Below are 14,919 nucleotides of genomic sequence, written 5' to 3'. Positions count from 1 at the left end.
CCCGGCGACGTTAAATGTTCAACAGATACAACGAGTTTAGTACCGCGGCGGGCCCCGGGATGGGGGGGATGTGCTCCCCACGGGGGTTCTCCTGGGTAAAGCTCAGGGCTGGTCCTGCTTGGAGCAGGAATTGTCCCCAGACTGTCCCTGCCAGCCTGACGCACCCACGGATTCCCTGGAAAGCCGCGGGAGAAGTTAAACTTGTGCCACGAACCTTGTTGCTATAGAGAGGAAGCTGGGTGACAGCGCTGGAGTTTCGCTTGTGACTCAAAAGTTCTGTGTGAGTTCTCAGTGGGTGCTGTAACCGATGGGCACGTTTGGGCCCGAGGAGGGTTTAACCCTGTGAAGAGAATTAAAACACCCAGCGGTGTCTGGAGTTGTTCATAACCAGGAGCCGGGGATTCCTGTTCCTTCAGAAAACTGTCGCTTCCTCTTCCTGATGGAGGGAAGTACTGCTATGTACTCTTAATTTTCATAAATCTGACATGATATACAGGTGTATTTTCTCTTAAACATGTACTATTTGTGAACAGATGCAGTATTATTAATTTAGACTGTTTCATGAACCTTGGCAAGCTGACAAAATAATCAATGAGCTATAAAGAGTAATCTAAATTCTAGTCTAGCAGAAGCATTGTCCAAAATCCTGCTCTACTGCATTACAAATAATGCTTTACTTGTGACCCTCGTTCTTACACATCAAATTGTGAAGGAGGGTACCATAAGGTTAATTAACTAAGCCTGATGTACCACCACTTCTTCACTCCCCAGTAGACCTTAGTCCTTTGGGGAGCCCTCCTCCCTCGCTCTCATTCCTTCAAGTACCATCAGGCAAGAAGCTGCTTGTGCTGTTGCTGATTCCCAGTTCTGTGTGTGCTACTGGTTTAGCCAACCAGTACACACGTACCTGCTGGACAGGCAAGTCTGTGTGGTGCTGGGTTTCCTTCAGTGTGAGCAGTAATTTGGATGCATCTCTTCAGCCTGCAAAACTCTATAAACCTCGAACTTCAGCATTTCTGGCAAGTTTTACAGAATTTATCAATGATGGCAGAAGTTAGGGAGGATATGGAGTTTGGAAGGGGATGTACAGCTACCCTGGCACCATTCAAACCTTGTTTCCTTATGAAAATGGTTAAAAATTGCAGTTAGAACTTGAAGGTTTGTTTGATTAAGGCCATCATGTAATTGTACAAAATTATTTCTATTGTTTAAACCAACTTTCATCATCAACATGTAAGGAATTACAATCTCAGTCCTTCCCTCATCCCATACTTGTCAGAGGAAGCCAGGACACACCAACTTTTGTTGTTTGGTTTCATGCATTTGATGTGTCTGAGCCTGCACATTGCCTTAAATCTAAAGGAAGAGGATATTCAGAAATTGGCACCTTTTCCTATTAGTGGTCATTTTTATTATTTCTGTATCAGGTGCCCCTCATCCATCAACAATGAAGTGATTTCAGTCTCTGCACAGAGCACGCTGTCAAGAAGAAGTAAAAGCTTTAAAATAACTGTAAGTAATTTTAACGAGACTGACAAAAACCTTTTTGCCAGAATGAGATTAGTGCTGCTGGTGGAATTCTGCAAGATTTGCAGTTGAATTATACCATTGCCTCAACCGAAGCATCAAACTCAAAGGTGATGACTTTAACCTTGCATCTCTAGGCCTTTCCATGTTTAGGTTATGGTTTTTTTCTGAAGATGAAAGAAATGCTTTTAAGCATTTGTTTAACTTCAAAAAAGACAGTTAAGCACATATGTAAGAGTTTACAGGTTTGGGTTCTAAGATGGAAGGACCTGATGGTTTCCTGTTGATTTTTCTTAACTAAACTGTTAAATTAATGCTCTTCTTCTCCCCTCTCCCCTTCACATTTCTCTTCATAATCAGATTGTGCTGGTTATTGGAACCTTTGATTTGCTCACTTGCTCTAAGACTTTGGACTCCAGTGGCTCTTACAGACACCTGCTATCAATCCAACTGTATTTAGTCTTTAATAACCATGTTAAAAGCAGAAAATACCAGAGCAGAGAAATGATTTGTGTTAATCCTTGCTTTCCAGCAAAACAGTGTGCAGTGCAAAATGGCAGATGGTGCTGAAAGCAAGTGCAGACTTTAACCGGGACTGGCCACTGTCGCTCCTCTGGCACAGAGGGAAATGTTATTATTTCCAGTTTCCTTATCCACAGGTTTCCTTTCATTGTATTGCCCTTTCCCGTTTGTGGCAGAAGAGCCATGAAGAACCGTTCCTCATCTCCCCCTTTGCACGTCCATGTGGATGAAAACACCCCTGTCCATGTCCATATTAAAAAGGGTCAGAAAACCACACCTGCAAAATGCCAGGTAGGAGTGTGTAGCTGGGTGTTTGTAAGGGCTACAAAGAGGAAGGTGAATGGTCCTAGAAACACCACAAAATCTTCAAGGTTTGTTTTTCTGTTGTATTGGAACTGTAAGACTTGAATTCGTGTTCAGTGGTGAATTTTCACTAACGAGTTTTCTATATTTAAGGTGATTTAAGTATGATATAGAATACAGAGTTACTTTTCATGTTCAAGTGTGTGATTGTGGGCAGTGTTGCTTCCAATATCGTGTGATTTGGGGGGAATTCTTTTGTTTTTCCTTCTATATCCTGGATTTTTGTCCTGATAGTTGTTCTTTGGCTTCATCCTTATTTTTGTAGGAAAGGTATTATCTAGGCATTTCAAATTCCATCTTGATTGTATTAAAATAAATGTGTTTAGAGAAAAAGAGCCTGGTTTCAAACCATCTTCTGGCATTAAACACCTTCTCACTCTGCTGAGCTGTGCAGCAAAGAGGATCTCTTCATAGCCTTACCCACAGCAGGTAGAAGGCAATACTGAAGTTGACTTTCTAGCTATCTCATGTCCTCTTTTGTAGCTGGATGTTTATGTAAAGTTCTCAAAAGGTGATGGAAGTTGCTAGCTCATTCTTCCTTATGTGCACACATCCTCTTCTAAGTCCTCTATTAGTTTTGTGTTTGTTGCTAGTGGCAAATATTATAACGGTGTAGGGCCTGACAGTGAAATCAATGACTTCTATTAACTAATTGCCTGTAGGGAATATTTAGAATATCTGACTTTTCTCTAAGGTTAGAATTGTGCAAAACCAATTTAATTTTCCTTCAGTTAGAGCACCTCGAGTTCAATAAATGTGGATCTATTAGTTGACTGCAGATCAGGGAAAACACTTTAGGGGCTTTTCATAACCACACCGCACTCTTCTTTTTTTCTCTGGTAGTGCTGTTGTCAAATGATTAATCTCTTTTGTGAGATGAATCTGGAATGGAGAAGAGATCTCACAGATCATTCCCTCTTCACTTGAATGGGTTATATTGTGATCTTTTTTTGTGTATATCCATAGAGAGGAGACTTCCTGCCCCTGTGTCCCAATCTCCCACCCCTGGCCTGCTGGGTAAGGCTGTCATTGCATCACAAGCGTAGGTATCCCAGAGATATGACAGAGCTGCTACCTGATAAGAAGAATTTTCTACATCTAGCCATACTGTCAACTGAGTGTGCAATAACCTTTCCTCCTGGCTGGGGGTAGCCTCCTCCAATGGCTACTGGCTCATCTGATCTGATGTATCATGTGAAACACTACGTGATAACTTTGTATGAATGAACTTTCGTTGGTCTTGCAGCGCTGAAAATGGTAAATGATTCTTTAAAAGTCAGTGATTTATTCTATTTTCTTTTTTCTTTAGCAAAAACACAAACAGAAAATGAAAGGGGATACCACAAACACGTACCGATCTGTCCGGGTGAAAACTAAGGCCCCCTGGATGCCCCCAGGCAAAACATCTATCCGGGATTCCACCTCCAAATGGGAGGTATGGCTGATTTTGCTCTTCAGAACAAAGTTTCAGGTTTATCTGAGTTTGAAGAGAGTAGTAGTGTAGTGAGGGAGCTGGGCTGGTCTGAAAAAAGGCTACTGTCACCTATCATCCATTTTAAGTGTCTTCTACAAATATTTTTCACTTTTTAATAAAAAAAATAGGAAATTAATTAGCAGCCTATCATCATATCATGCCTTTCTGCCTCTAGAAGCCAGACAAATGTCTTTGTTTATTGTAGTTTTACTAGTTCCCTTCAAGATCTCACCTGGAGGCACAGCAAGGGGCTGCTGTTAGTCTCTTCAGAAGCATGGAACATTTGTGTAGTTTTCTGTAATATTTTCTTTCTCATGGGTTGATAGTTTTGCCTTTTGTATTCCTAGATGAGAATTTGAACTTCCATTATTTTTATTTCTTTTTCTGTTCTACTCTGTCTGCATTCTTTACCTTTCCCTGATGGAAACGAAACTAGCCTTATTGCAGTGATGTGACTTGGTCTCTGTTTTTGACAGAGTTAGAGTTAGAATACTGTTTATAACTTTATACTAAAAAAAAATTATGCCCTTTTATTGCTTTTTCTACCAGGGACCAACTCACCGCCTAGAAATGACACCTCCAGATTCAGAGAAGGTGCTGTCAGTGTTGCGCCTGAGTGACCTCTCCACAGATGAGGAGGATGCTGTTTACTGCAAAATGAACCAATATGAGAAGAAGATTGATAGCCTGATGAATGTAGTGGGAACACTGAAGAATGAGGTGAAGAGACAGTGTAAAGACCTAGTGACTTAGGCTTTGTAGCTGGTGGTTTGGTAAGAGGACACTGGAGTCAAGTCTTGGTGCAATGGAAGACTACCCAGGCTGTTGGTAGATTGCTTAAAAAAATAAATCAATCAGAGTTGTTTAGAAGAACTGAACTATCCTAGTGAGATCTATCCTAGTGAGATCTTAAGCTCTACCCAGGCTGTTGGTAGATTGCTTAAAAAAAATAAATCAGAGTTGTTTAGAAGAGCTGAACTATCCTAGTGAGATCTTAAGCTGTACTATGACACATTTTAAAACTTTACACAATTAATAAGGTATTACTGTGCTTCAGTTTTCAACCCCCCCTCTGTATTCTTTCTTCTTTCATATCCTAACTGTTTATAGCGCTGGTAACTGCCGAATGGGTTGCATGTGCCATTCATGAGGAGCAGTAGTCAACTGCTGAGCCCTATTCAGCTCTTAAGTAGCCTGTACACAACTCCAGTCACACCAGCAGTGACACTGAGCTGCCCCAGAACCTCCTGAATAATCCAAAGTGGGTAGATGGAAACAAAATGCCAGGGGCTGTTTAGGTTGATTTCACCCAGTTTCCTGGATCTCACAAAGCAATAGCAGAGCAATGGGAGCCATCTCCAGCACATGAACTGCTGCCAGAGCTCCTTTCCTGTCATGTTTGAGATCTGTCACATGGCTGATGACAATTTTTGGTATGTGACTTAGAGCCAGGATGATTGTGTCTCCCTGTGTTTGTGGGATGGGAGGTATTTCCAGGCAGTAAGTGAATTATGCCCTTTGTGCACAGGAACAGTCTGAAAGTATCTAGGCAAAAAACCCCCCAAAATCAAACAAAACCCCATAGTCCTTTGTTGTTTGGTGCAATAGCTCGTTCACTCGTTTGAGATGTGGATTCTGTGTATGACTTCAAAAGCCCCTGATTTGTCTTAAGTTCTATTTAAATATCTTCATCAGGCCAAGCTGCAGAAAAAGGAGGAACAGCAGCAAATAACAAAGCGTCTCCTTGAGGAGCAGAAAGAAGAACTGAATGAGGTCACGCAAGAGCTGGTGGAAACAGAACATGAGAATACACTGCTCAGGCGCAATATTGAGCGCATAAAGGAGGAGAAAGACCTGACTGTGTAAGAAAACTCCAGTTCTCCATTGTTACTGCAAGTAGAGACATTTACAGCACATCTACCTCCTTTATTGCTAACGTTATTTGGGGTTGCAGTTTGTACCTGGGTTGCACTGCTGCTGAAGAGCTGATGTTCTTGGATTTTTTTTGTCACTGTTTAGAAGGGGCACTTCTGATGACAGTAGCTGCAGAGAAGGGCTCTGGCATGATTATTGGAATGGAAAAAACTACCCTGAGAGCAGTTGGCTTGTGTGGCCTACTGGAGGGTCATCCTAGCTCTGCAGTTAATATTTTGAAGGTTAAGAGATGCTGTTTGAATTGGGATGATATTGGTAGAACAACAAATGAATAAACATCGAGCTGAAAACTAGAGGAGAATTTTTGGCCTTTATGAAAATCATGTTGAGAGAGGAGTGGCAACCACTGAGACCCTGAAGGTCTCCAAGTCTGATGGTTTTGCGTCTGCTTTGTATCTAAAGAATTGGAGAAGTTTGTGTCTCCAGGGGGACACTGCTGTTTATTTTCTGCTTAAGAAGATCAGTTAGAAGTTAATACTGTGTATTCCTTTTTCAGAAAACTTTGTGAATACTTCTGATATTACAAACCCTGGCTAAAAACTGTGAGCTGTATATCTTGGTGTGCTTTCCTGTTCCATGTTCAGCCATTTGGAGTCTTATTTCTGATGAGGCTTAAGTGCCCAGGAAAAGCAGAGTGTTGTGTATTGGGTTTAGCAGTGTGTGCAGGCTTTGGTGTAAGCCTGATTTGTCATCTCTAAATTCCTGTTTCATAGCTGTGGTCCTAGCAAGCTCCTGGTGTCTGCTTGCTGGCTTCTGAAAAAGTTTTACTTTCCACACTGAGTTTAAATGTTAAGTAGTGTTTGTTTAGAGCTTTTATCCTCTGATTCAAGGGTTTTTATGAGTTTTGGCCCAACCAACTGTATATCAATAGTGACTGGCACAGCTGTCAAAGCTTCTTGTTTTCTCTAATGGTTGAATTCTTATTACAGGCTACAGAAAAAATACTTGCAGCATGAGAAGGAGTGTTTGATGACCAAGCTGAGTGAGGCAGAAAGGGATGGAGCAGCAGCAGCCAGGCAAATCCATGCCCTGAAAAATACAATTGGCAGACTCAACATTGTAGGTGTTGTTGGTATTGTTCTTGCCTTTACTACATTGTCCTGTTATATGGCTGTGTTAAAATGTAATGTTGCAGTTGCTGATCCAGAAAAATATAAGGAAAAGTGGAGGGATTTAGCACACTTAAGGGGTCTGCTAGTTTTGTTTGGAAGTGGGGTATTTACTTGTAGCATCTGGTTGCTTTCTGCACACATGGCGCTGACTATTGCGCTGCTTATGCTTGTATCAGCTTCATACTTTCATTCCATGTGAACAGTTCTTTTTGTTTGGTTTTTTATTTTGTTTGATTCTCCTCTAGGAGAAACACATGAGCAGCTCAGACATTAGCATGTTGAAAAGACACAAAGAACTTCTGCTCCAGAAATTGAGCACCTTTGAAGAAACCAACCGGACACTACGAGAACTTCTCAAAGAGCAGCAGAACCGGGAGGTGAGCAGTGCTGTGTGCTTGAACTTGGCTGGTTACAGGAAGCTGTGTTGTCTCGTGGACTGAAATGGAATTTGAGTTTGAGAGCTTTTAACTCTTTTTCCCAGCCTTGCTGTTGACACTGTGTCATAAAGGATGGATAGTTGTTGGTTGGTTGGTTTGTTGGGTTTTTTTAATCCCTACCTACTTCATAGAGTAAGACTGACTTTTCTGCTGTGAGGATGTTAGAGCATCCAAGTCTTTGGCTGTATTAAAAGGTATAGACACTACTGTGTTGCCAGCTCTTTCTCATCTGGATACAGCTTCATCTGCTGATCATACTGGTCTGAACTGTTACTGCTACAGTTGCATTGTCTGGAGTCTGAGGACTAGATGTGGCCTTAGCTAATGGGAGCCTAAGGATATTCAGAATGTTATTTTTGTAGGCTATAGGAGCAGTAACAGAAATTGTAAACAATTCTGTACTGCTTGTACAGAACAATTCTATATTGTTTGTAAGAGCAATGCAGAAATGAAATTGCTGTTCTTCCTGTAGTTTATGTTCCATTTCAGCAAAAGCAGGCTGATGGTAACAGTTCTTTCAGCCACCAGTGAGACTGGGTAAAAGGACTGAGTTCTTCCACATGACTTACCCTGAGTAGCGGGAGGATTTGGAAAGATCTTAAATTGCCATCATGCTTTTTATTATAATCTTTGACTGAGAAGCTGAAAAGCTTTCTGAGATGGATGATGATATGTGAAATACTCAGCAAATTTGATGCTTCTGGGTATCTTATCTCCCTTATGAGGAAAGGCTGAGGGAGCTGGGTCTCTTTAGCTTGGAGAAGAGGAGGCTGAGGGGAGACCTCATTAATGTTTATAAATGTGTAAAGGGTGAGTGTCATGAGAATGGAGCCAGGCTCTTCTCAGTGATGCCCAACGATAGGACAAGGAGCAATGGGTGTGAGCTGGAACACAGGAGGTTCCGCTTAAACTTGAGAAAAAACTACTTTACAGTGAGGGTGACAGAGCCCTGGGACAGGCTGCCCAGGGAGGGTGTGGAGTCTCCTTCTCTGGAGACATTCAAGCCCCGCCTGGACGCCTTCCTGTGTGATCTCATTTAGGTTCCTGCTCCGGCAGGGGATTGGACTGGATGATCTTTTGAGGTCCCTTCCAATCCCCAACATTCTGTGATTCTGTGATCTTCTGAGAATTGCTATTGCAACTGTGAGGAAATGGTTGATTTTCCCAGTTCCATTTAAAAAAATCTGTGTAAAACTGACTTTTTAGTTAAAACAATTTTTCTGATGTATTTCTTTTGTAGAAGGATGCTCAGAAGATACTGGAGCGGCAAGGAGCACTGCTGAAAAGGCTGTCTGACTCCGATGCAGAGAAAGTGGTAAGTATCTAAAATGATAAGCTCTTCTTTTTCTTGTATTCAACCATCAAGTCTTACACTAATGCCTTATAGACCAATAAAAAATATTTTTGCTTTTGTGGTCATCAGCCACTGCATTACTCCTCTGGTTAACAACCTACATTTAAAATGTATACATTTGAAATATGGGGGCTTAGAATGGGGATAGCACAACTGAGACCTACATATAAGAGCACCGTTAGGATTTACAGTGTTCAGCTCTAAAGGGGAACTTCAGTCTGTTCTTACTATTTTTAAGCACAAATGATTCTGCTGACCTTTTCTTATGGTACTGAATGTACAAAGCAAGAATTGTTTCTTTAAAAAGAAAATTCTGAAGGTGGGAGAGAGAAAAAAAAATCTACTGCCAAAATATCCTTGACAGTCAGGATAGAATTCTTCAGTTTGAAAATCATCTTATTGTTTCTGTGTATTTATCATGTTATCCTTAGAGCTAGAAAAGCACAAAGAGGGGAAGCTTTCGGTATCTGCTTCTGTCACTGAATGAGTGAGTGACCTGGTGCCAGTTTTTGTTCATTTCCTTATCTGTAAGCTGAGAAAAGAGTTCTTACATTGCCAGAACTTACAAAACTTGCCACGAGACATAGGTAATGCTCTTTTTTGTCTGTGGAATATGTAGTCCTGTCAGGTCCTTGTTCCTGACTGGTTATCCTATGCTCTGTTACACAAATATACGTGGATGCCTCTTGCTTTCTGCTTGAGGAGAATGTTTTTCCAGGGCTGAGGATGCTGTTGCTGTGGATACCAGATGGAGAGTGGATCAGGGGGTCTCTGGAGGGAGGCAGTTACACCCCTTTCCCTCCACCTGCCAACCTAAATGTGTTTGTTACTTAACATCTGAGTGGTGTTTGTTTTCCCAGCAACTTCAGATGAGGCTTCAGGAGAAAGAAAAAGAAGTGGACAATCTTGCCATTCAGCTACAGGCAGAAAAGGTAGTTTCCTTTTTCTGTTTTCCCCTCCCTGCTCCACCTTCCAGTTCTGTAGAACTACAGATGGTCCAAAATATGGGTTTGTACTTGCAGACGACTACTTGTTAAGGGATCCAATGACTGGCTTGCTTATAAAACTAGAGAGACAGCTCCCTATTGCCACACAATTGTGGATTCAATTTTCTGCTAATAAACATCCATCACGAAGATGAATAGGTAGCGTTCTCTTTGGGTTTATCACTGAATTGCCTTTCTGTTTAAGGTCCTGTTTGTTCTTGATGTCAATCAAATTCCAGTCTGTTCCTCCTTAGGAAGTGAAAAAGGAATGTAGTGGAAGAGATCAGATATGAAGGTTGTTTTGCCCTAGAACAAATCTTTCAGGCCAGTTATTCATGTCTGATGTAAAATAAATGACTACTCATTTGTTGGCCATTTTGTTGGAGTAGGTGAGCGGTGAAGGTCATCTGAGGAAAGTGGAGGTGGCTGGAGATCAGTCGGTGAAGAAACCTGACACTGTTACATATTAGAAAGTGTTCCTTCTGTTAGCTTGTTGAGGAAAAAGGTGTGTTTGCTTCTTATTTAGGACCAGGCAAAGACAGCAGCTGAACTCTCCAAATCTATGGAGGCTGTGAGAGCCCATTTGCAAGCGCAGTTGCGAAACAAAGAAGCTGAGAACAACCGTCTGACTACACAGTTACGGGTATGTTTTCAGTGGTCCCTGGGGATTGTCTCTTCATTTACTCTCATGAACTGGATTGACTGACAAGGTAGCACTCACCAACTATTTTTCTGCTGTGTGTGGTAGCCTGAAATATTGGCTGGTGATGTTTATACCGCTAACACACTCCATAATTTTCAAATAAAGTAAGAAAAGAAAAAGCTTTTCACTTTTGATGCATGATGCAAAATCATAGCCTTAAGGTCTATGTGCATTTATTGGATTTTTTTTTTTTCTAAGTTAATTACTACGTAAGTATTTAAAACATGGCTTTGGTTTAGTCAAGCATCAAGACAGATCATAAACTATTGAATTTGCTTTCTGGGAAAAATGCTGTGCCAGGAGTTCCTGTGTTTGATCACACTCATGCCTGCTTTCTACAGCATTAATGAGGAGGAGAAAGTTCCCCTGGTTTATCTTGATCAAAGTCTTATGTTTAACTTGCCCATTGATGTTGTGATGAACATGTGTATGTTAATGGTTTAGAAGAGCTTTAATTCTATTAATAGCTGCATAAAGTAACATTATTCTATGCGAGCATTTAATTTAATAAAGAGAATATTCTTGGGTAGATCAAAAGACTGGTAGACCACTAGTTATCTTGGTCAGGAGAGGAAATCAGTATCCTAGAGAGCAGTTTATGAAAGAAGAAAGGAAGGCTCTTGGAAGGAAAGGAAGGCATGTCATACTGACATGTGTCTCAGCATTAGGACAAGATTATGTAGGTGAAATGTGATTGCAAGGACCTCCAGGCCGGAGGCTGGGGGTTTATGCCCAGCTCTCTTCACTGTTTCTAGGCAATTAGTTGCTGCTTTGAGTACGCAGGTATAAGGACATTATTCCATGTGGTGTGTTTTCTCCCCCGCTGCAGAATCTGGAACGCAATGAAGCTCAGCATAAGGCAGAGGTGGACCGTATCATGGAACAACTGAAAGAACTGAGGCAGAAGGCAGACCGTGATAAAGAGGCCCTGAAGAAAGCCATCCGCGCACAGAAAGAGCGGGCAGAGCGCAGTGAAGAGTACGCAGAGCGACTGGCTGTCCAGCTAGCAGAAAAGGTACCTGATAACACAGGAGGAGAGACCTAATTTCAGATCATGCATCTAAAGCTGTGATTTCTGGTGGAAGCCCTGGGGAGAGTCTCTGCTTTCAACTAATGAGATTTATTTCTGTCTTGATGCTTTGGCCCATTTATGCTAAGTTTAGAACAAATCCAGTTTTCTCAGCTATCACTATATTCTCTGCATGTCCTTAACTTAGGACATGCAGTAACTTAGATCACACTAAACTAGCAGGTCTAATTTTTCACCTGGTTCTTTAGAACGATCTGAGGGTTGATGAAAGCTGATAAAATAAAGCTTTGTGGTTTTGGCTGAAAATTCTGAGTGGAGTTAGTTGTTAATCAGGAAACTAGTCAGAGCAGAAAAGTAAAAAGACTTAGAGGTGTACTGGAATTTCCTGTTGAAAAATGGCTGAAGGTTATAAAGAAAAAGTAGAAAAGGCAGGTCTGAAACACCTCAGAAGGGAACATGGATTTTACACTACTTGATTTTTTTTTTTTCTCCCTTGTTTTTAGAGTTCCAGGGACCAGAGCCACTAGTAGAATCTTAGCCATGCTTTGCATTTCTGATAGTTCATCTGCCTTTAAAGGGGATTCTTCTTTTGCTGCTGTTATGCCTGTTGGCTGACAGTAGTGTTGGAGAACATCCCTCTCTGAAGGATCAGGAGGAATAAATACTCGTCCTCAATATTTTACAAGTCTTAGTGAAGTCTCTGCACATATCGTGCTAACCCATATCAGCATCTCTGCGTATTGTCTGCATATCCCATGTCCAGTGGTGTTTTTGTCACCCTTGCTCTTTTCCTCATGTATTTCTTTTGTTTGATAGGACAATTATGTTGCTGAGGCACTGGCTACTGTGGAGTCCTGGAGGAGTCGCTACAACAAATTAGTAAAGGACAAGAGTGACCTCGAACTGGAAATTGTTATGCTGAACAGGTTAAAATAAAATTAGTCTGGAGAAACTGAGTGGGGATGAGTTCCAAGCTGAAGGATAACTTAATTGGATTTAATGGAATAGTTCAATTAAATTGAATAATTTAATGGGATTGCCTGTAAATATCCGAGCAAAACCAGTACTGCCTAAGGGTTAGAACAGAGTTTGGAGAGGGAGAGATGTGACTTCTGCTGCTAATTTGCCACAGCAAAGACAGACATTTTAAGGGTTTGCTGAGCCTTAAAACTGTGTTCCTTTACCACTTTGTAATGCTTTGAAATAATTAAGGTTATTTTTCTTTTGATGTCTGTTTGATGAACTTGAAGGGGTTAGAAGAGATAGGTAGTATAGTTCATGCCAGTTTTGTTATGAAGGTAAATAAATGTGTTGGTATCACTGCAGTACAGTTGTTGCTGCAGGAAAAAATAGGTAGATACAAGACGAGAGAGGTACCTCTTTATCCCCTGTACCTTGGAGGCAATGCATTTGAGCTCTAGAGGGACAACTCAAATTAATTTACAGCAGGCTAAGAAGCTTGAGGTGGTAGAACAGTGTAACACATAGGTGTGCATACGTGACTGGAGGAGGAAGATGAAAGGATAGGGAAAAAACATGTTTCTGAAGCTAATTGTGAAGGGTTAGAGTCTTATTCTTTCTTGTCACTTGAACATTAATTTATTTTCTACATGGCAGCCGTGTTGCAGACTTGCTGGAACAACAGGCAACTGTGGAGGACAAGGTGCGGGAGGACAGAGAAGCTTTGGTGGATAAACTGCATCGACAGACTGCAGAGACCACTTCTTTCAAAACGGAGAATGAAAGACTGAAGGTCAGTGATTCGAGGGGTTTGGAGCTGAAGTGCTAGGGGCAGAACTGAGAAATTATAACAAGCTTGGCCTCTGAGGACAGAGCTCAATTGCAGCCATAACTCCCGTTTAGTTTCAAACCATTTTAACCATAACCTGAGTGTGATAGGGCAAATGTGCTGGGAAGATCCATAAAGAATGTGAACATTCTAGAAGGACAAAATTTCTTCTACATTTTGTTTAGGAGTTTCTCCAGTCCAAGTACTGTTTCTTCCAGCTGGGATCTTACATCTTGTCCTTACATCTTCATACTGCTGGCCACAGAACAAACAACTGTAGGCCATGCAGAGAGAATGGTAATCTCCAGAATAAAAAAAAATGTCTGGCATATTTCTCCTGTCATCTGTCTTATCACTGGTGATCTTGTAGGTGACCTACATAATTTTCGTCTTGGAAAGCTAGGCATTAATCCAAATAAGGAATGGCCCTAATCCAAGTAGCACAGCTCATTCAGGCAAATGGAAAGATTGCACATCCATCACAAACCTCTGTGCTCTGCTGATATAAATTTGGCAGTCCGCTGAAGCCTGGAAAGTTTTGCCAACTTACACTGTCAGAAGTCTTTTTTCTTAGTCTAGACAGCCAGGGTGGCAATAACTTCTGAGCACTCAAGGGAAGGTGTTTTCTTTTTTTCAGGCTAGTGTGGTCCCAATGGAGGAAAAGCTGAACCAAGCACAAATGGAAGTGCAGCAGCTCAAGAGCTCTGCCAGGAACTATGAAGGGTTGATTGAATCCTACAAGTCACAGGTAGGTATCATATCAAAACCTTCTGCACCTGCTCAAATATGTTTTTTCCCTTCACTCTTGTGGCTTACTCTGTAACACCTTAACCATTTGCTTTTCGAGGATGTCACAGTTTCATATGAGTTTGGTTCTTTTGTCTCTATCTGCCTTTTTCTCAAATGGCAGCATCCAGACTGCCATGTGCTATATGCTGAAGTGTGGAAGACTTGCCTTCCCCACCATGTGCAGATAACTTTGTCATTAGGAAGAGCTGACTCGCACAGCAGAGATCTTGGTTGGATGGAAAACAAAAGACTGGGTTTAATTATTTCATTTTTCCCTGCTTCTTTTCAAAAGGAAAATAGTGAGATGCTTTTTTCTGCCTTTTAGTGTGGCAAGTACTGTTCCTTGGCTGCTTTTTGGGGGGAAATTTTGATATAGTCATAGTAGGAAAATAAGGCAGAAGGGGAGAATGTTTAGTGGAAAGCCCGTGATCCAGGTGGCAGAAGCAGAAAGTGAACTTCCAAATGCAGTTCTGGGCTGATGGTTAGTGTGACAAGAAACTTGTTGCTGTACTTTGAGCAGTTTTAGTTACTCCAAAGCATTGCACATGTGTTGAAAACTATATATAGCAGATTAATTAGGTGGAGGTTTTTTGTATATCCAGGTGTTGAAGATCCGAATGGAAGCAGATGAAGTGACAGCAAAACTGGAGGAGTGTGATAAAGAGAACAAGACACTAAAGGATGAAATGAACAAGGAGATTGAACTGGTAACTCTTCCTCTAAAGATTGATATGTTGTAGATATTAATGGATCTTTGTGTTCTGAATTTAGAGAATAATGGCTGTGAATAAGCAAACAAAAGGCTTATCCGAGTTTGTCTTTTCCATTAGTTTTTCTCAGGACTTGTTAATTTTGCAAAATTTATTGAACATTTAGTGGCTCCTTTTTGACTGTATGT

The 14,919-nt window shown here is 41.2% G+C and overlaps 1 protein-coding gene across 2 annotated transcripts in view; it reads left to right on the top strand.

The window, feature by feature from the left end:
* The first annotated feature begins 2,192 nt into the window (after positions 1-2,192).
* Positions 2,193-14,919, top strand: part of ODF2 (outer dense fiber of sperm tails 2) — a 13,387-nt gene continuing 660 nt past the window's right edge. Inside the window, exons 1-14 of one of the 2 annotated variants that reach the window (XM_010177410.1) lie at positions 2,193-2,340; positions 3,722-3,847; positions 4,436-4,606; positions 5,582-5,748; positions 6,751-6,880; positions 7,179-7,310; positions 8,611-8,685; positions 9,585-9,656; positions 10,237-10,353; positions 11,243-11,428; positions 12,260-12,369; positions 13,061-13,196; positions 13,870-13,980; positions 14,624-14,728. In XM_010177410.1, the coding sequence (XP_010175712.1) occupies positions 2,233-2,340; positions 3,722-3,847; positions 4,436-4,606; positions 5,582-5,748; positions 6,751-6,880; positions 7,179-7,310; positions 8,611-8,685; positions 9,585-9,656; positions 10,237-10,353; positions 11,243-11,428; positions 12,260-12,369; positions 13,061-13,196; positions 13,870-13,980; positions 14,624-14,728 (1,746 nt within the window). In that variant the 5' untranslated portion in view covers positions 2,193-2,232. The remainder of the gene's footprint in view (positions 2,341-3,721; positions 3,848-4,435; positions 4,607-5,581; positions 5,749-6,750; positions 6,881-7,178; positions 7,311-8,610; positions 8,686-9,584; positions 9,657-10,236; positions 10,354-11,242; positions 11,429-12,259; positions 12,370-13,060; positions 13,197-13,869; positions 13,981-14,623; positions 14,729-14,919) is intronic. The other variant, XM_010177411.1, reaches the window with a different exon arrangement.

Source organism: Antrostomus carolinensis, unplaced genomic scaffold (assembly GCF_000700745.2).
Source record: "Antrostomus carolinensis isolate BGI_N321 unplaced genomic scaffold, ASM70074v2 scaffold20221, whole genome shotgun sequence".
NCBI lineage: Eukaryota > Metazoa > Chordata > Aves > Caprimulgiformes > Caprimulgidae > Antrostomus > Antrostomus carolinensis.
Note: the sequence above shows the minus strand (reverse complement) of the source record. Positions and strands in the feature narration are given on the sequence as shown.